The sequence below is a fragment of the Canis aureus genome, chromosome 2 (assembly GCF_053574225.1).
Source record: "Canis aureus isolate CA01 chromosome 2, VMU_Caureus_v.1.0, whole genome shotgun sequence".
In the NCBI taxonomy this organism is placed as follows: domain Eukaryota; kingdom Metazoa; phylum Chordata; class Mammalia; order Carnivora; family Canidae; genus Canis; species Canis aureus.
Window position 1 is genome coordinate 19,074,022 of NC_135612.1, and position 20,513 is coordinate 19,094,534.

Below are 20,513 nucleotides of genomic sequence, written 5' to 3' on the forward strand. Positions count from 1 at the left end.
AAATGGCCCATGATACGGACCTCACTCCCCTTCAATTTGGTTTCTCCCCTCTGGCGAATTCTTAATCAGAATTTCCTACTATTTGGTAACTAAATTAAAATCTGTTAATTGTAGGCAACTGCATATAATGCAATGATATATCCATAAGCATTGAAATTGCTTGGAACATTTCATGTAATGAACATTCTAACATAATAATAACACAGTTAAGCTTTGATATGGGGAAATAATCTAGTTAGATATATATACATAAGGCATAAAGAATCACTTATCTTTATTTCTGAAGAAAATACTTACAAGGTAGATGCTTCTCAAGAAAGTGTTGATTTAAAAGGAGTTGGGCATGAGATTTTCACTCAAATAATAATTATATTTATGAACTGATTGCTTACTATGTGACAAATGTTTTGCTAAGCTCTCCATGCATCTTATTTCATTTGATCTTCACAACAATTTAATGAAGTATTACAAACTTTTTACATATCAGAAAACTGAGACTCAGAAATGTTAAATGTTAAATGTTAACTTGCCCAAGTTGACACAGCTAGCCAGTGCTGAAGCTAGGTTTCAAATCCAAGTTCTCTTGACTCTAGAGTTTGGGCTCCTAATAGTATGTTACAGAAATAGAATCATTATATATATATATATATATATATATATATATATATATATTCATACATTTAGTTTTTATTAGTTTTATTTATTTTGTACGAAGTGTTTATCTTAAAATGTGATCGAATCAAAGAGATAATTGAAAGTGTGGCATATTTACCAAGTTTAAGTCAGATTTCCTGCCCTGCAGGCATTTGTAGTAGAAAGTCAAGCACTAATCTTGAAACTATGAAATAATAAGTCATTAAATGTGAAACTAGAATATTGGAGTAGCTAGGGATAGTGGGGGAGAAGACTAGTTTCTATAGGAGGTGAGACTACGTGAATCCTGTACAAACACAGAGGTATTTAAAAGTCACCAAAATAGGTAGAAAAACATGAAAACATTACTAAAAGTCAATGAATTAAAAAAAATAAAAGTCGGGATCCCTGGGTGGCGCAGAGGTTTAGCGCCTGCCTTTGGCCCAGGGCGCGATCCTGGAGACCCGGGATCGAATCCCACATCAGGCTCCCGGTGCATGGAGCTGGCTTCTCCCTCTGCCTGTGTCTCTGCCTCTCTCACTCTCTCTGTGTGACTATCATAAATAAATAAAAATTAAAAAAAAAATAAATAAAAGTCAGTGAATTGCTATCAGGAAAAAGTGAGGCAAATACACTAGCTCATTTCTTAACTATGGTTTCACATTATAATACTCTAGAGTGCTATTTAAAATGCAAAGACCTACCAGTGCCTGGATGGCTCAGTCTGTTAAGGGACCAACTCTCATTTTGGCTCAGGTTATGCTTTCAGTGTCCTGGGATAGAGCCCTGCCTGGAGCCCTGCACTGGGCTCTGTGCTCAGGGAGCATCTGCTTAAGGATTCTCTTCTTCTCCCTCTATCCCTCCTCCCTCTCAAATAAATAAATAAATCTTTAAAATTAAAATAAAATTCAAAGACCTAAACCCTACCCTTGACCAATTTACAAAATATTTGGTGGAGAGACTTGGGGACCTGGGCAATGGAATTTTAAAAAGCTATTTAGGGGATTCTAAGGTGCAGCCCGTGCTGAGTCACTGTATTGGTGTATTTGTGTTGGGGTCAAGTAGGGAATAAAATTGAGTGGGCACTAAATAGCCACAGAAGATGGCAAGATTCTGATGTTGGTCATGATGACATAGACACAAGGGTATAACTGAAGATTTCTGGGCAAAAAGTCAATTCAGTTCGATTCAACTAACAGGAACTGAAAACTTATTATAAAGAACTGTAGAGGACCATAAGAAGATGAACAAAATATGATCCCTGCTCTTTAAAGTTTCATACATATAGTAGGAGGTGTATTGGTGGCTGTATGAAAGCATGCACATGTTAAGGCCTATGATATAAATACAGAAATGCTCTGAGATTACTTAGGAATACTCTAGTTCTGGTTGGGATATCTGAAACTTGCAAAAAAGAAGATAACATTTGAATTTTAGTCCAAAAATAAAATGTGATTTTTGAGAGACACCAGGGGAAGAGCATTCTCAGTATAGAAAATATTGGAGCTCAGAGGCCTAGAGTTGATGTGGGTGAGGGCAGGATGGTGGGAAGTAGAAAGGAGCTGGATGAGAAGGGGAGAGGGCACAAAGAGAAGAAAGGCGGTGGGGCCAGCGTGCTGAAATGCCCACCTGCAGGTCCACGCATGCCCCTGACACTCCATGTAATGAGCTCCATGTTCGTCCACAGAAGACTGCCTGTGCTGCTCATGATCAGGGTAAATGTAGCTTAAAATCAATTTTAAGCTGTAGCTGGAGGAGGAAACAGTAAGAGAAGGAGGGATGTGCCATTGTAGGACATTAAATGTGCTGGAAGGAGTTCTGTTCAACTGGCCACACGTTGTTGTGACTGTTAGCATTACTCTCTTCTTCCCCCTTTCTAGCTGCTGATACTCTGGCAGCCTTTCAGTTCCACCTTCCCCCTTAAGCTGTTCTCTGAGCCATTTTAAGGAAGACTTAATTTGAAATTTCTTTTTATTCTATTAGCATTTTGTTTGAATATGAGTTTCAGCATTTATTAAATTTTATTAGTGTGTGAGCATGTGTGGGTCTCCATTACAATGCAAGTTTCTTGAGAGAAAAACCACTTTCCTGACATTTAATAGAATGTGGACGCAGGTGTATTAAATGGTAAGTTGATTGGCTTGCCTGGACCATAGAGAATATAAAAGAATATAGTTTATAGTTCATATAGTATGTAGTCTAAAAGTACATAGTTTACATAGTATATAGATCTTTAAACCCTAATATTTTAAAATAATTTATTGAGCTCTTATACACTAAATTTATTATTCAAATTAATCATTTCCATAAACCTGTTAGGTAGACATTCCTATCTTCATTTTTTTTTTTTTTTTTGCATGAGGAAATCAAGGCTTAGAGTGGCTAAGCCTCTTGTTCAGCATCATATAATTGGTTGCCTGACTTCAAAGCCTCACCCAGAACCAGTATACCATACAGCAGTGGTTCTTGGTTAGCAAGTATCAGAATCACCTGGAGGGCCCCGCTTGACTCAATGTTATAGGGTGAGAACCAGGAATTTACTTTCTAACAAGTTTCCATGACATTGGTGCTATTAGTCTGCGGACCTTATTTTGAAAACCATTACCCAGAAAGTCTGGTGTGAGATGTTGCCCAGAAATGATTTTTTTTTTTTAAGTATTCCTAGATGATACTAGTGAGAAGCTGGTAGTGAGAACCACTGCTGTTGATCATGGAAAGCCCTGAATGCTAATTGGATTTTATGATGGCCCCAGTTGACAAGTGAGAGGTGTGCATGATGGTTACGCTTTATGATTATGAGGGGAAAATGAACTGGCGGACATAATTGACCATAGATGTATTAGACGGGGCGGCGGGGAGGGGGGCACCGGAAGTGGAATCTTTCTCTCCTGTCTGTCATCTTGCACACTACAGCCAGTCAGATCTTCCTAAAACATTGCTTTCCTCCAGGTATCTCTGAAAGCTCCCAATAAGCTGCTAGCCTCACCTTTTCTCCCAAAATGTGTTTTACCCTAGGGTGACCCTTCAGTTCTGGTCAACAAGGCGTTTCACGGTGCCTGAGATTAACACTGTACTTTTGCTTTTTCACTTCTCCTGGAGGATATTGATGTGCCTTCCCGCCTTGGTTCTGCTGAATCCTAGTCATTGCCTTAAGCTCTCTACTTAAGAAACAAAACAAACAAAAAACCAAAAGCACTTTAAAAACAAAAAAAGTTTTTTTGAAGATTTTATTTATTCATAGGAGACACAGAGAGAGGCAGAGACACAGGCAGAGGGAGAAGGAGGTTCCCTGTAGGGGCCCGATGTGGGACTCGATCCCAGGACCCCAGGATCACGCCCTGACCCAAAGGCATATGCCCAACCAGGTGCCCCTTAAAGACAAAATTTAACACGTGGTAAAAGCAAATAGCACGGACGGACAGGCTGATAAAAAAGACTTAACTCTCTCTTGCTCCGTCAACCCCTAGACTATATCCTAGAGGAAAGAATCTTTAACGCTTTAAGTCATTTAACTCTTTATGCTGATATTTTGTGATGAAAAATTTTAGAAACTATTGTTCTAGGCCCTGAAAATAGGATAAAGGCCTCTTACACTCCTCATTTCCCTTTTCTATACTCTCTATACAGTAATGTGATATTTCAAGTCAGTTTTCATTATTATGACTGTGTGAATGTTGTTCTCTCTAGATCTAAGAAAATTGCTATTCTTATTTTTCTGAATATTTTTTCTGAAGTTTCAAATCTTCCCTTTTTTTCTCGTCATGGTTTCTTTCTAATAACTTTTCACACCCTTTATCATATCAGGTGTTTTTTTTTTCAAGTTTTTAAAATGTTTTTCTTTTAATGTCCTCATGACCCCCCCCCCTTTTTTTCTTTTGCCATGTGGGATGGTTATTACCAAACCTGCAATAAAACAGTAATCTTAGAACTTCCCTCAATACCTTCCTGGTTTGAATCAACTGATTTTTTTGGATTTACTTTATCAGCTTATATATTTTGGTTTACTCCTTCCTCTTGCTGAAGCACATTCCCAAATAACTTCCCAAGAAGGAGTGCATAAGAGGAAAATTGTATGAGTTTTTGCATGTCTGATAGTGTCTTTATACACAGACATTTAATTGTATAGTTTGTAGTTTGGCAAAATTCTATAAAAATCAATATGGAAAATTATATTCCCTCAGAAATTTGAAGGCATTGCTCCATTTTCTCCCCTTCTTTTTATAGTAAAATTTTAGGATTGTCTCATTTAAATAAAATTATTTATTTGAGAGAGAGAGAGAAAGAGAGAGAGAGAGAGAGAGACTGTGAGCTATGGGAGGGACAAAGGGAAAGGAGAGAGAGAGAGAGAATCTTAAGCAGACACTTTGCTGAGCACAGAGCCCAACATGGGCCTCAGTCCCACAACAACTGTGAGGTCATGACTTGAGCCAGTTGGACACTTAACCAACTGAGCCAGCCAGGCACCTTGGAGAATCTCCTCTTCTTAAATAGTGTTCTGAAATATTATTAGGATATCTGGTATGACTATTTCCATTTACTTATTAATATTTCTGTTCTTTTAGTAGAGTATTTGAAGGTGGAAACCCCTCTGAAAAGCTTTGGAAATTTAATACTTGTTTTTGATAATTTCTTTAGCTCCATTCTGTTCTGTTCTCTTTCATTTCTTAAACCTCCTAGATCACAACCTTTTATTTACATAGTTTCTGTCAGATTTTCCATCTTTTTTTTTCTGTTTTGCTTTATCATTTCAATCTACCTATATTTTATCTTTTAACCCATCATTTACACTTTTATTTCATTAGTATTTTTAATTTTCAAGTGTTCTTTCTTGTTCTCTGACTCTCGCTTTTTTTTATAGCACCTTTTTTTTTTTTTTTAGTTCTAGTCACAACGTAATGATTAAGGGGTTTAAAAATATTTTCAGTATTGCTTTCTCTGTGGTTATATATTTGAGCTGATTTTTTACTTCTTTCTTACACTTTGAACAATTTTTTCCCCAAATCTGATGATCTTGTTTACATTAAAAGAAAGACCAAAAAAAAAAAAATTGAACGCAAATTTGTATTTTTGGATGTGGCTCATAGACTAGAAGGGATTATTCTGAAGTTATTGTTCGGGGAGCTGATGCTTATGACTAGAGAAGTGCTATGTATCAGAATGTTATGGTCTTTCTCCAGGCTTATTCAGTTTTTCCAGAGGTAAAACATTCATTCTCTTTCCTATGGTGTAGAGACCAGTCACTATAGTACATGGTAAATGAGTCTAGATTTTGTGGGGGCTAATTGACCTCTTTATTAGCTGCAACCTTTTGTGAAAGCTTTCTAATCTGTGGTTTTGTCCACATTGGTTATTATTTCCCTATTTACTTAACATCTTCTATAATTTTGCTGAAACCTGATGTCTGCTGATGGATCCTCTCCAGATTCTATGCTGAGTGCCTGGGCATCACTGGAGGATCTCTCCTGGACATTCCCTCACTGTGGCTTGATCATTGTTCCTGAGTAAGTATCACTTGTTATAGGTTCATAATTTTCTATTTTATTGCTATTATTTTAGTGAAGTCCTGGGAAGAACACAGTGAATTTGTATATACAGTCCTGGTCTTTAGTCCAAACTTAAGGCCCACTGAAGTACTAAATTCTTCTATAAAATCTTCCTTTCTTGTCTTCTTTATCTACTCTGATAGATCTCTCCTCAAAATTCTGTTATAATAAATCAATTCATTTATTTTGCCATTTATAATACTTTATCTTTTTCTATAGGATAATTCCAGATTTTTTAATTTATGGCTCTACTTCTTTTGAATCCCCCAGCACCGTGCTCACTTTGGCAGCACATATACTGAATCCCCCTAGCACCAATACATGTATGCTGGGCAAGCAGTGAATGACTTGAAAATAATTATTGATTAGTAGGATCCAGGAACTGAATGAGAAAAAAGGTACACATGACTTATAGTAGAAATCCTGGTTATTTGGTAAAATATAGCAATATTGGTAAAGAGAGAAGTTGGGAAGAGACGCCAGTGAATGTAGTGTTCTTGTGTCAGAACTATTTATTTCCACAGAATCCTTGGATACCTTTTCTAATTTGATCCTGTAACTTATCCTGTTAGTCCTTCTCTAAAGCTGAGGGCAGTAATTCACTTTCACAACTTCCCTTGCAGATATGATGTACTCACGTAACTGAGGTATCTCCAATCAGACAGCCACTGGGGAGACTTTAGTTTAGAAGTGAACAGTGGGGAAAAAAGTAGGCATGATGAGTAAGTCATTTCAGGAGAAGATGGTGGCAGACACATCTGGCCTTCCAGAGCAGCAGTAGAATGATTTCTGGTGTCCTGTCCTGGGTGCCCTAGGCTGTGTAAGTGGGGCTTTTCTGGGTGGTCCTGCAGTTTGGTTTGGGCATTGCTCCTAAGTAGCCTCCAAGCCTGACCTTTCGATGATCTTGGACACTCTATATACATTCTTTAAGAACCCTTCTATGTCCACTTGCTTCTGAGAACTCTAAATGATAAAGCAAACAAGAAGTATGTGTGTGTGAAATGAGGTATAAAAGAAGACAAAAGTAGGTCTCATAGTTTGTTTGTTTGTTTGTTTGTTTGTTTTTAGATAGGCAAACGTATAACACATAATCAAGAAAAAACAGGTTTCTGACATAAAGTGGAACCAAAAGTAAGAGGACAATAGACAGGTAAGTTTAACATCAACCATAGTCAAGGAAAGGAAAGGAAACATGTAGTTTCCCATTATATAATAATACAAAAATGGGAGGAACAAGGAGTGCTCATCTAATTGGTTCTGCAGTAAAATGCTTTTATAAATATATCCATTGAAGCTTGAATATTTGAGAACTCTTTGGGGATTGAGCATATTACCTCTCCCACTAATTCTTGTCAGGTTAATGTTGGTAGTAAATTATGTAATTGCTTATTGACATTCCTTCATTTGTTCTCCCAACTATTTGGCAATGCATAGAAGAAACCATGTTCTGAGAAAGGGCAAATGCTTGCTCTCTGGTTACCATGAGTGAGTTGCTCAAATTAAAGCAGCCAAGGAAATAAGTTACTTCAAATGAAACTTCTGTTTCTACTGTTATATAGGAAGGTGTGGCTAACCTATGAAGAGAGAGGGAAAGCTAAGGAAGTTAGTGTACTTGTCAGTAGGGGAATATATTAGATAGAATGTGGGGATGGGAGTATGTGTAAGGAAACTGAATTAGGTTAGTTTTGGACATGTTGGGACATGTTGGGATGTTAGTTTTGGACATGTTGGGACATGACATCAAGGGCAGTTTGGCAATGAGGTATAATTGTGAATTTATTACCGAAACTTGGGTGAAATTTTATGCCTAGAGACAGATGAGAATCATTCCTTTTTTTTTTTTTTTTTTTTGAGAATCATTCCTAAGAAGTGATAACTGAAAGCTGGAGAACTGATACTATTTCCAAAGGAAGAGAGTAGAGAGACACAACAGAGGACCTGCTACTGAGCATGGGAGGAAACCCCTATTAAGGGCTATTAGAAGAGGGAGAACAGCCAAGAAAGATTGTGGAATAATCAGAGCTGAAGTATAAGAAGCAGAATGGCATTTCCATGCTAATCGAGGCAAATCCTAGGAGATTCTTTAAAACAGCCCAGAATGACGAAATCCTCAAGCACTTTGCTTTGTATCCCAATTCCTTTATTTCACCATACACAGGAGAGGCTCAGCAAATGTTTGTTGCATGTATAAATAAAATGGTTCAGGGATATAAGAATTGGGAAAATAGAGTAGTTATATTTTAAAATTATAGTAGATTGGAAGGAGGGAGGCACAAGTCTTAGGGATTTAAGGAGAGAATGAGAATGAGGGCTTAGAGACAGACAAATGCTTAGACCACACATTTGAGAAATTTGGACAGAGAAAGGAATATGTAAAATAAAATTATCTGAGCAGAAGAAGCTAATAAAAAGATTTTATAAATTGTAATAGACCTTTATGTGACTAAGGATATGGGGAGGAGCCAGTAAAAAGAGAGGAATTTAAAATATTACAAAGGAAGTATTAAATGAAGGAAATGCATGTATCAAAAGTCTATCTGGGAAATTATAAAAACAGAATCTTTAGGTATATCTCTTTTGATATAATGCATGAAAATGAATTGAGATTTGATTTACTTCAAGTCATAGTGCAGTATAGAACCTTAGACCATAGGATTTTGAAACTCCCAACAACACTCATCCTCTTATTTTACAGAAAAGATCTCATGAACTCTGTTTGATCTTAAAGACTGGTTTAGGTTCGAGGATTAGCAAGGATTAGCCTAAAATCACTTTCTCTTTGGTTTACTAATGAATTCAACAATTTAAGATACACACAAAATCAAAGGAAAAATAAGAGGGTGCAACTTCTTCTTGTTCTTTTTTTTTTTTTTTGAGGGTGCAACTTCTTGATGCATCTGTTTTATCAGCTGAGGTACAGGCTAATCTGCTGTGACAAAGTGTACCTGATACATGAATCCAGGAAAGTTGGAGGACACAATATCAACATATAGAAATTTGTTGCATTTCTATACACCAACAACGAAGCAGCAGAAAAAGAAATTAAGGAATCAATCTCATTTACAATTGCACCAAAACCCATAAGATACATAGTAATAAACTTAACCAAAGAGGTAAAAGATCTGTACTCTGAAAACTAGGGAACACTTATGAAAGAAATTGAAGATGACACAAAGAAATGGAAAAACATTCCACGTTCATGGATTGGCAGAATAAATATTGTTAAAAAGTCTTTACTACCCAAAGCAATCTACACATTGAATGCAGTACCTATCAGAATAGCACCAGCATTTTTCACAGAGCTAGAACAAACTCTCCTAAAATCTGTATGGAACCGCAAAAGACTCCGAAGAACCAGACTTCTAGTTAGATTACAAAGCTGTAGTGATCAAGACGGTATGGTGCTGGCACATTAATGGACACATAGATCAATGGAACAGTATAGAAAACTCAGAAATGGATCCATAACTCTATGGTCAACTAATCTTCGGCAGAGCAGGAAAGAATATCCAATTGGAAACAGTCTCTTCAACAAATGGTTTTGGGAAAACTGACAGCAACACTCAGAAGAATGAAACTGGACCACTTTCTTACACCAAATACAAAAATAAATTCAAAATGGTTGAAAGACCTAAATGTGAGACAAAATCCTAGAGGAGAACACAGGCAGCAACCTCCCTGATGTCAGTCATAGCAAATTCTTGCTAGACATGTCTCCTGAGGCAAGGGAAACAAAAGGAAAAATAAATTATTGGGGCTTCATCAATATCAAAAGCTTCTGCACAATGGAGGAAACAATCCACAATACTAAAGGCAACCTTTGGAATGGGAGAAGATATTTCTAAATTACATACCTGATAAAAGGCTAGTATCCAAAATCCATAAAGAACTTATCAGGGATGCCTGGGTGGCTCAGGGGTTTAACGCCAGCCTTAAAGGTGGGGTGTGATCCTGGAGTCCTGGGATTGGGTCCTGCATCGGGCTCCCTGCATGGAGCCTGCTTCTCTCTCTGCCTATGTCTCTGCCTCTCTCTCTCTGTGTCTCTCATGAATAAATAAATAAAACCTTTAAGAAAAATAAAAGAGTTTAAAGAACTTATCAAACTTAACATCCAAAAAACAAATAATCCTGTTAAAAAAGGGGCAGAAGACATGAATAAACATATTTCCAAAGAAGACATACAGATCACTAACAGACATGAAAAGGTATTCAACATCACTCATCATCAGGGAAATACAAATCAAAACTACAATGAAATACCACCTCACACCAACTGGTCAGAATGGCTAAAATCAACAATACAAGAAACGACAGATGGCGAGGATATGGAGAAAGGGAAACCTTAGTCTCTTGGTGGGAATGCAAACTGGTGAAGCCACTCTGGAAAAACAGTCAAAAAGTTAAAAATAGACCTACCCTATGACCCAGCAATTGCACTACTAGGTATTTATCCAGAGGATACAAAAATACTTATCTGAAGGTTTACGTGCACCCTGATGTTTATAGCAGTGTTATCAAAAATAGCCAAACTGTGGAAAGAGCTCAAATGTCCATCAATTGATGTGATATATATATATATTGGAATATTACTCAGGCATAAAAAAGAATGAAATTTACCATTTGCAACAATGTGGATGGAGCTAGAATGTATTATGCTAAGCGAAATATATTGGTCAGAGAAAGACAACTATGATTTCACGCAATGTGGAATTTAAGAAATGAAATAGATGGGAGCACCTGAGTTGCTCAGTCATTTGAGTGACTGATTCTTAATTTCAGCTCAGGTCATGATCTCAGGGCCCTGGGATCGAGCCCCGAATTGGGCTCCCTGCTCAGTGAAGAGTCTGTTTGTCTCCCTCTCCTTTTACCTTTTCCCCTCCCCCTGCTCACACCCTCTCTCTCTTAAAATAAACAAATCTTAAAAAAAAAAAAAAGAAAGAAATGAAGCAGATAGCATAGAAGGAAAAAGAAGAGAGAGGGCTGCTGAAGAGGAGGTAGTTGGGAGGATGAGCTAAATGGGTGATGGGTATTAAGGAGGGCATTTGCTGTGATGAGCACTGGGTGTTATATGTAAGTGATGAATCACTAAATTCTACTCCCAAAACTAATATTACACTATTTATTAAGTAACTAGAATTTAAATAAAAACTTGAAACTACAAAAAAAAAAAAAAAAAAAAAAAGATGTGTAGGAGTTGAAAAAAAATCCCAAAGTGTACTTGCTCTATAGAGTCTTAAGAGTGATAGAGGTTGGGTTTTCTCTCACGGAGAAGTGTATGGGTGAATAGTGCAGGGCTGTCCGAGCAGCTCTGTCACCCAGGGTGGCTCCAGTCATCACCATTCCACAGCCAGTGACGGGGACAGAGAGCATTCAAGGCAAACAGTCTATACGAAGGTGACTCGGAAGTTGTACTCATCCCTTCCATTCGTGTCCTGCAGGCCTAAATTTAGTCATATGACCACAGTTAGGTCTAAGAGAGGTTGGGAAAAATAGTTCATAGCTGAGTACCCATTGCTGTTATTGACTGCATCCTAGACCCAAATTCTTTAGGGTCTAGGATAAACGTTCTTCCTCATAGCATTGGGTAGGTGTTGCAGTTGGGAGAACTGAGGCAATGAAACAGACAAGCGAAATGAATACTTAATGAAACATCACAACATATTGAATAAATATGAGGGAGATTAAATACAAATTTACAGAGGCATCTATTTAAAACGACAATTCTATTTGGGTGCCTGTGTGAGTTTCTACCACGCGGCATTTTCAGCCAGTGTGTGTCTATTGTCTCTTGGCAATTAAAATTATTCAGCATCAAAATCTTAGCTCTGGGACCAGGAAAAAAGAATCTAAGAAGCATTCACTGATAGTCGGATTCCGAACAACTGTTTTCCCTTTGCTCTATTCATGCATATTTCAATCGGCATTAATGTAAAGTACCTCGTGGGCTCTCTTCTACATGAAATCCTTGTTCTCAACTTGGCAGCAATCCTGGCACTAGGTTCTAAATGGTCATTCTGGGATGGTAAATCAGCAGCCCTCAGCTGATGGGTCTAACAATGAGGAGATTGCTGGAGGCAGGTGGTGTTGTGAGGCGTAATTCTGTTGGCATTAAGTGACAATTCATATTTGCTACAGGAGCAGTAAATTGCACTGTTTTAAAACAGGAAGTCTGAGTTAAAAGCTGTGTAAAACCATTATACTGTAGCCAGCACTCCAGGCTTTTCTAATTAGGTCATTTGGAAAAAGATGACCTTTTAGTTTCTGTGCCTCTTTGCTGGGGACACATGTTTCTAATTATCATTTGTATTTTACTCCGCCAAAGCTGTTGACAAGCTGAGCTTTTTTTGTGTGCCTGCGTGAGTGTGTGTGTGTGTGTGTGTGTGTGTGCGCGCGCGCGCATGCGCATCGGCACTCACTCTATGAGTTAATAACATTTCTGTGTTCTTGCACTAGGCAAACAGAAGATGGGAACAATATGTACAGTAATTTTAATGTCAGAGCAACGAAAAATCATATGGATTTGTGTGAAGAACACACTAAAGGGCGTTTCTGTGTTTTAGGCCAACTTGACTGTAACTTTGTCTAAAATCACTGTATCAATATTTCTTCTTTTGGGGCTGGTAGGTGTGAACATACTGTGTAAGATATAAGGACGAAATGAATTTAGGTCCACACTTACTCGAAACATGACTGCTAGGCAGGCTTGAAGTTCTGTCCAGCACTCAAACCGAAAATCTCATGATGGTCTTTTAAGCTCACTTGTCCTTCTGCATACTGTTTTTGGAATTGTTTGCAAATGCAGACAAATACTATCTTCTACTGTCCACTTCTTCTAGAAGACGTTCTGATTGTCTATAGTTCAAAAATATATTTCATGTTTTAGGAGCTAGCTGAAGAAGCCAGGCGTTCTCTAATGCTGGCTTTTCCACTGACTTTCTTTTCTGTCGTGGGGAAAGTTTCTCAGTATTTTATTTGGTTCTTCATCTGAAATCATAAAATCACAAAATCTCAGAGCTGGCAAACTTCTGAGAAGTCTTCCAGCTTACGGTCTGCCTTGAGGCCTTTCTGAACTTACACTCTCCTGGAATATAATGGTCTCCTCTTTGCTTAGCAATCTCTCAGATGGGAGTCTTGACAAGGAAGGATGGTACTATCTAAATGTTTAATATACAAATTACTCTGGCAGTTTGAGGAAAATGTATGGAAGATGATTTGAAGTTTATTATGAAATTGCTAATAATTTATTCAGCTCAATTTTCTCTTAGAAGTTCTATAGTGGATAATGATGGGTCTCTAATGGAGTGGTTCCAAGTCTGGAAAGGGGGCTGGCAGTCATTGCATGACAGAGGTTGGTGACATGCTAAGGTACTGAGCTGGAGTTTTGAGCAGCACAGTCAGGGTCAGTTTCAGGTGAAAGTATCATATAGGTGAAGGGTTTCTTGGTTTGGAGCACTCTGAAGTCTACTAGTTTTCTCCTACTACTCTGGCAATCATAGAGGATTTGTTTTTTTTCTTTCAACTCTCAGTTGGGTGGAAACTATTTACTACTGAGCTGTTGATCAATAATTAAAGCATCAATGCAAGTGACGAAAAGGAAGGCATTTGAACAGATGATGGGGTTGAAAGTTGGTGTCCAAAAGACACAGTCCAATAGCTGGTGATGGTCATATTTGTGAGATGACTGTGAGAATATACCGAACAGAGTCCAGTTAGTGTAATTGACCAAGGTTCCCCAGCTGGTACACTCTGTAGTCCATTGCCATTTCACACCAGGGCCACACTTTCTAGCCAGTAATCGAGCTAGGGAGGCATATTAGGGCAGACTCTTTCCTGGGAGACACATGACGCCTCTGACAGTCAACTTAGGCTCATAGACTTAGCCTACGGCCTTGCAGAACTTCCCTTAGGCTATTGGGTGAGTGCACCCAATCTTCTTTCTCTTTTAGGCCCTGCGGGTTATGACTTGCATGTGGATATCACCATTTTTCCATTTTCCCTTGGCTCTCTCCTTACATTTACCTCTACTTGCCCTAATGAAATCCTTGTCTTGATAATCTTTATGCCCTAAACACAATGAACAGTAGTAGGTAGTGGTGCTTTACAAAACTTCTTTGGAAGGCTTGGGGGGTATTAGAAGAGAACAATAATATGAAAAAGAAAGACTTACCACTGGTTCAAATCATGCTCATCACAGGAAGCATTCTTTTGACTGACTCTGCTTAGCCCTTTGTCTATTGTGACATTACTCAAGGTCATTTTATCTTAAAAGGGAGTCCTCTCAAATCAGTTCTTCCTGGAAATCTGGGACATTTGTTCCTGCCTCCTTCTTCATTTCTCATCCTAGCCAAGGAATTTAAAATGAAGTTAACAACATACTGGTTTCCACAGAGATGCTGTTCATAAAGCCATCATTCAACTTTAGTCTGAAATTCCCTATTTCAGAATAAGACTTCGGTTTTTCTTTTGCATAAAACAAAGGCGATTAAAGTAATTTCCTTTAAACCCAAAGCACTCTCTTCCTAAAATTATATGTTGCTTTTACCTCTAGCTCAGCATTTCTCAAACTTGACACTACTGATATTATGAATGTAATAATTCCTTTCTGTGGGAGATTGTCCTGTGCATTGTAAGATTTTAGCAGCATGCCAGTAGCATCACCACTCCAGTCATGACAACTCAAAATGTCTCCAGACATTGCCAAATGTGTCCTGGGGGCAGAGTCACCCCTAGTTGAAAACTGCTGCCCTAGAACAAAAGGAACAAACTGACAGCAGCTTTTAAAATAGCATTTTTCCTCTGTATGGATGACCACCTGTGCTGCACGTTGACTATAACGTTAGCCAAAAAAAGTAAAGTACAAAGAAGATTGTGTGTGTGTGTGTGTGTGTGTGTGCGTGCATGCACACAGTCTATGATGCTGGGAAAAGTGAACTGATTTGTCATCTTACAATGTTATTATTGACTAATGCAGAAAAAAACACCAAAAATTCTCCACTCTCTACTAAACCTGCCGCACAGCCAAAACATTGAAACATAAATAGAACTACATATTATCTGCCAAGGTAATAGAAATCTACTTCCATCTTTACTTTTATTTATGCATTTATGTATTTATGTATTAATTTATTTTTTAAAAGATTTATTTATTTATTTATGATAGACACAGAGAGAAAGAGAGGCAGAGACACAGGAGGAGGGAGAAGCAGGTTCCATGCAGGGAGCCCGACATGGGACTCGGTCCCGGGACTCTAGGATCGCACCCTGGGTCAAAGGCAGGCACTAAACCGCTGAGCCACCCAGGGATCCCCTATTTTTAAGATTTTATTTATTTACTCATGAGAGACACAGAGAGAGAGGCAGAGACACAGGCAGAGGGAGAAGCAGGGCCCATGCAGGGACCCCAACGCTGGACTCCATCCTGGGTCTCGAGGATCAGGCCCTGGGCTGAAGGCAGCGCTAAACCACTGAGTCACCTGGCTGCCCCATCTTTACTTTTATTTACAGTGAGAAACTTGCCTATATGACATAGGTGTGTTGCCTTTTTGAGATAATATCTCCTGATGTGTCAAGGATGCCTGTGCTCTGTGGCCATCTTTGTGATGCTTACTATTTCTGGAAGTAGATTATACCTGTAGGGAATGAGGGCAGAGTCTGCAGCTGATAGTGGCTGGGCATTGATTTTCTCTGGTTATGACGCATCACCACTGTCTGCTGCTTTGTAAAATTCACGCCACCTGGCCTTGGCCAATGTTTCAGCTTCATTGATGAAATAGTCCATTTGGTAGAATGGCTTGCTGAATCATCTGAGTTTTGGCCTTTGTTTTAGTCTGACTCCAAAGGGCAAACCATTGGGGATGGCTTTTGTGGTGGATGGATAGAGGTGAAGCTCTGTCTACCTCCTTGGGTCATTGTAGATAATATGGAATATTTTTGAAAGTGAATGAACTAAGAATTGGACAAGATATGAAGATTTTATTTGCCATGTAGGCTTTTCCTGATGAATTTCATTCTTTGATTTATACATATTCCTCCTCTCCATGGGCTTTTGATCAAATCAAAGAACCAGGACATGTGCAATGAAGCAATTGCATGATGATGCAAAGCAGAATGAAACTAAACATCCGAATTAATGGTAAGCACAGAAATTACTGTCAGAATTCACAGAATTGGATTATTGTTGAGAGTAGATTTTAATATGGAGAGTGCTCCAGGAAGTTTTAACTTGGATTAGGCTTTGAAAGTTAGGCTGTTAGGATTTAGATGGGCAGAGAGAAGAGTTTCTGCAACAAACATGGGGTGTGTGCATTAGTTAAAATAATATGAGAAAGCTTGAAAAATGGAATCAGTGTGGAATACTGCTGGAGAGATGACCCTAAGAGGGAAGATTTTAGTAAAGAGCAGTGGGGACAAATTTGGACAGGTAGAATGGGAATGTTCCTGGAGCATTCAGTTTGGGATCTTTTGAGAATTTCTTGTGAACTTTCCTTCCATAGCTGCTATAACAATAGAATTACTAAAATCTGACTCAGGTGGTCATCACTGATTTAGAAACACTGTTCATGTAAAGAGCATCCCAGGAAAAAAAAATGTTTACTGAGAGGACAATAGGGAAATAAAAGTTGATTTGTTAAAGCTTTATTCTCTAAAAATGACAGGGTTTTGAGCCAAAGCAAAAGAAATTCCTCTTTTGTGAGTAATGTGCACAAAGAGAGGAGTGGGCAAGAACCTGAGTCAATGCTCAGGGACATTGTATGACATAGGACTATAACATGGCTCAGAGCATTCTCACAGTGCCAGTGTTCAGTAATGCCTGGAGTAGAAATTGGGCTTACTTACAAGATGTAGAACTTGAATGTTGACTTTTATGAGTTACTGAACTGAAATTGTTATAAGCTGATTTTATAGATGCAAAGAATGTTAATTAGGTTGCTTCTAGAATTTCTTTTTTTCAAAATTTTATTTAAATTCAATTTACAAACATATAGTATAACACCCAGTGCTCATATCATTGCTTCTAGAGTTTCAAACCAAGTTATCTTAAGTATTATTTCTCCAGAAGACTGAGAGTGAGGGTGGAGGGACAGAGGGAGAGGGAGAAGCAGACTCTCCACTGAGCAGGGAGTCTGATGAGGGACTTGATCCCAGGACCCTAGAATCATGACCTGAGCTGAAGGCAGATGCTTCGTTGATTGAGCCACCCACGTACCATATTTATATATATATATATAGGGCAGCCCAGGTGGCTCAGCGGTTTAATGCCACCTTCAGCCCAGGGCGTGATCCTGGAGACCTGGGATCGAATGCCACGTCGAGCTCCCTCCATGTAGCCTGCTTCTTCCTCTGCCTGTCTCTGCCCCCCCGCCCCGATGAATAAATAAAATCTTAAAAAAATAAATATGGGGTATATACATATACCCCATATATATATATGTATTTTTTAAATAGTTCATTATATTTAATTATCTCAAAGTGCAGATAATTGATTAGATTATAAAGATCAAAAGCCAAAAGCTGTGGGGTGCCTGGGTGGCTCAGTTGGTTCAACATCTGACTCTTGGTTTTGCTTAGGTCATGATCTCAGGGTCCTGGGATAAAGCCCCTTGTCAGGCTCTGCGCTCAGCAGTGTCTGCTTAAGATTTTCCCTCTCCCTCTGCCTCTCCCTCACATGCTCTCTCTCTCTCTCTCTTTCAAATCAATCAATCAATCTTAAAAAAATAAAGATCAAAAACTGGAAAATTTTGGACCTTGGGGGAAGACAACTCTATTTTTAAAACCTGTCCACCTAGATAAAGTGAGGAATTGGGAAAGGAAAACAGAATATTAGATCTCTCTATAAACAAGTGACAGTTTAATAGTGGGTCACCCCATTGCTATCTCCTGGGCACCTTATTGCCACCAACCTGAGGAATCACTTGCAAGTGAACAGTGAAGACAAGATAAGATGCCTGGTTTTTGCACAAAAATCTCTTTCTTCCCTGTGTCGTTGAGAATACTAGGAAAATCATTATCTTACACACTCGAGGTGTGGCAAAGAGTATTGAACTGGAATCAGCTTACCAGGACTGCATTAAGTGGCTGGAGACTTTGGATGAATCATGTAGATTCTCTGCATCTCAGTTTCCTCTTCTGTTCACTGAGGCTCTCAAAATTCCTCTCAAAGGTCCCTTTTCTGCTCTAATTTCCTTGTTTCATCCCTAAACCTATGCTTCCGAAATTCTTTGATATTTTCTATTTTCTCTTAAAAATGTATGAGACTTTGCACTTGTCTGTGTATGTTTATTTTAACACAAAAATAACATTTCATTTCTTTTTCCACTAAACACTTGCTTAATTTTTTCCTGCTTTATTGGGATATACAATGTTATATAACATTGTATAAGTTTAAACTTTATGGTGTGTTGATTTGATACACTTTTCTATTGCAAAGTGATTACTAGCCTAGCATTAGTTAACACCTCCATCACGTCACATAATTACTATTTTTTTTTTTTTTTTGTAGTGAGAACATTTAAGATCTTACTCTCTTAGGAGCTTTCAAGTATAAAAATAACATTTAAATTAACGAGTCCAGTGGATGCTGTGACAAGATGAGCCTTTCTTATTCGGAGGCTTCTACAATCCCCTGGTATGTAATAGTGTAACTGCCAAAGTTACTTCAGTTTGGGGATGTAGCAGATTAACCATTTTAGCTCTTCCCTGCACGTATCAATCAGAACAGGGTAGATTATACTGTAGTAAAAGTAATCTTAAGATTTCCGTGGTTTGAAATAATAAAGGTTTATTTTTTTCCTCATAGCGAATAGTCACCACCAGTCAGCGAGGAAGTTCTCTCATTCTCACTCAGGGCCCAGGAAGAGGAATGCTTCATCTCTGCCCTTTATGGTCTGTGTTAGGCCAGGCAGGACAATGGAGATGTGGTGAATTGTTCACCGGTTCTTATATCACTCACAGTTCATTGACTGAAACACAAGTTACAAGACCATGCCTAGCTGCAAAGAAGAAGGAGGGAATGGCTTTCTATAAAGTTCCAGAAGGCAGAGAGCCAGAAAGATTTGGCAAACAGGACTAATGTTTACCACATCAGCTAAAATCAAGAATGGAGCAGAAAGAGGTACCTAAGAGATCCAAGGGCAGTTTTGGACATGTCACCAGAAGATTACCAGCTGCCCTGGAGTCTCTTTACAAATGAACTTACACAATGAACTCATGACAAATTTGTGTTTCCCTTTACTACTCATACACTTGCTTCACACTATGTTTCTTCTAAGAATATGTGTTATTTTGAACGCTACAATTACATTCTAGTCCTGCTTCCCTGAGATTACCTCGAGAGACTACGTTGATTGGGAGTTCTGGGATTTTTAGATCCCCATGTCCATGCATGACAGTCTCCTGTATGACTGTCTCTCACAGCTGGTTAAGTAAGCATAGCCATTGTCTCTGGATTCTGCTGGTTTAAACTTAGAAAGGCCACCTTATCTCCAAGTTTCTAGAGGGTACCTCATTAAAAAAGAAGAAGGCATCCTCCCTCTTTTGATAATATTTTCCTCCCTACAGAAGGATGGAAGGACAGAGGGCCCTGAAGACAAAATCACTTTGGAGATGGACTCTAGCCAGCCTACCTAGGGCCCTTTTCAGTGGCACTGGGTCTCAGACTTCTGGTTGTGGCATAAGAAAGTGCCATGCCAGGTTCGTACTTTTCTCTTTCTGGCCACAGATTGTCTGTTGACCCTTAAAGAATATTTTCGGAGCATATTTTTTGTAACACGGTGTCAGAAAATACAGAAAATCTGAGGCAAACTGAGCCATCTCTCTGTCTCTCTGTCTCTCTCTCTCTCTCTCTCTCCCTGAGGCTCCTGGGATATTAAAAAATAAAGTAATGCCAAAAAAGGATCATAGAAACTGTGATGAATTTAAAGTTGTTGGATGGAATGCTTCTTTTTAAAACTCTTGCCAGTATGTCTATGAAAGTCTAGGTATAATCTCATTTGGAGATATCATCAAAAATCTAAATTTGAGTCTTGTTTTTGAATATGAAGCTTATGCCAAATGGTTCTCTTGGATTCTCCCATCCCCACTATCTCCATGATAGGTCCTCGGTAGTAAGTGTAAGACATTTTGTCTGCCCTTGAGACACTCAAAATCAATTTAGGGAGTCAGTATTAAAAATATAATACAGACAGTAATACAGGTGGGTATATAATAAAGTGCTTAGTTGGCAACAGATACCATACGTATTTTTTTAAGAGTTTAGAGAACAGAGGGATCATTGTGGGCTAGAGTAGTCAGGAGTGTTTTTATGCAAGGGTTGGGATAAAAGGACAAAAGGATTTTAGG

At 38.5% G+C, this 20,513-nt stretch overlaps 1 protein-coding gene across 31 annotated transcripts in view; it reads left to right on the forward strand.

Moving 5' to 3' along the window:
- Positions 1–20,513, forward strand: part of LOC144293967 (uncharacterized) — a 1,010,193-nt gene that overhangs the window by 146,823 nt on the left and 842,857 nt on the right. For 30 of the 31 annotated variants that reach the window (XR_013361426.1, XR_013361408.1, XR_013361422.1 and 27 more), the window contains exons 4-5: positions 6,056–6,134; positions 7,245–7,326. Coding sequence is in view for 1 of the 31 variants with exons in the window: in XM_077865537.1 (XP_077721663.1) it covers positions 6,056–6,134 (79 nt within the window). In the remaining 30 variants the exon portion in view is untranslated. The remainder of the gene's footprint in view (positions 1–6,055; positions 6,135–7,244; positions 7,327–20,513) is intronic. The other variant, XM_077865537.1, reaches the window with a different exon arrangement.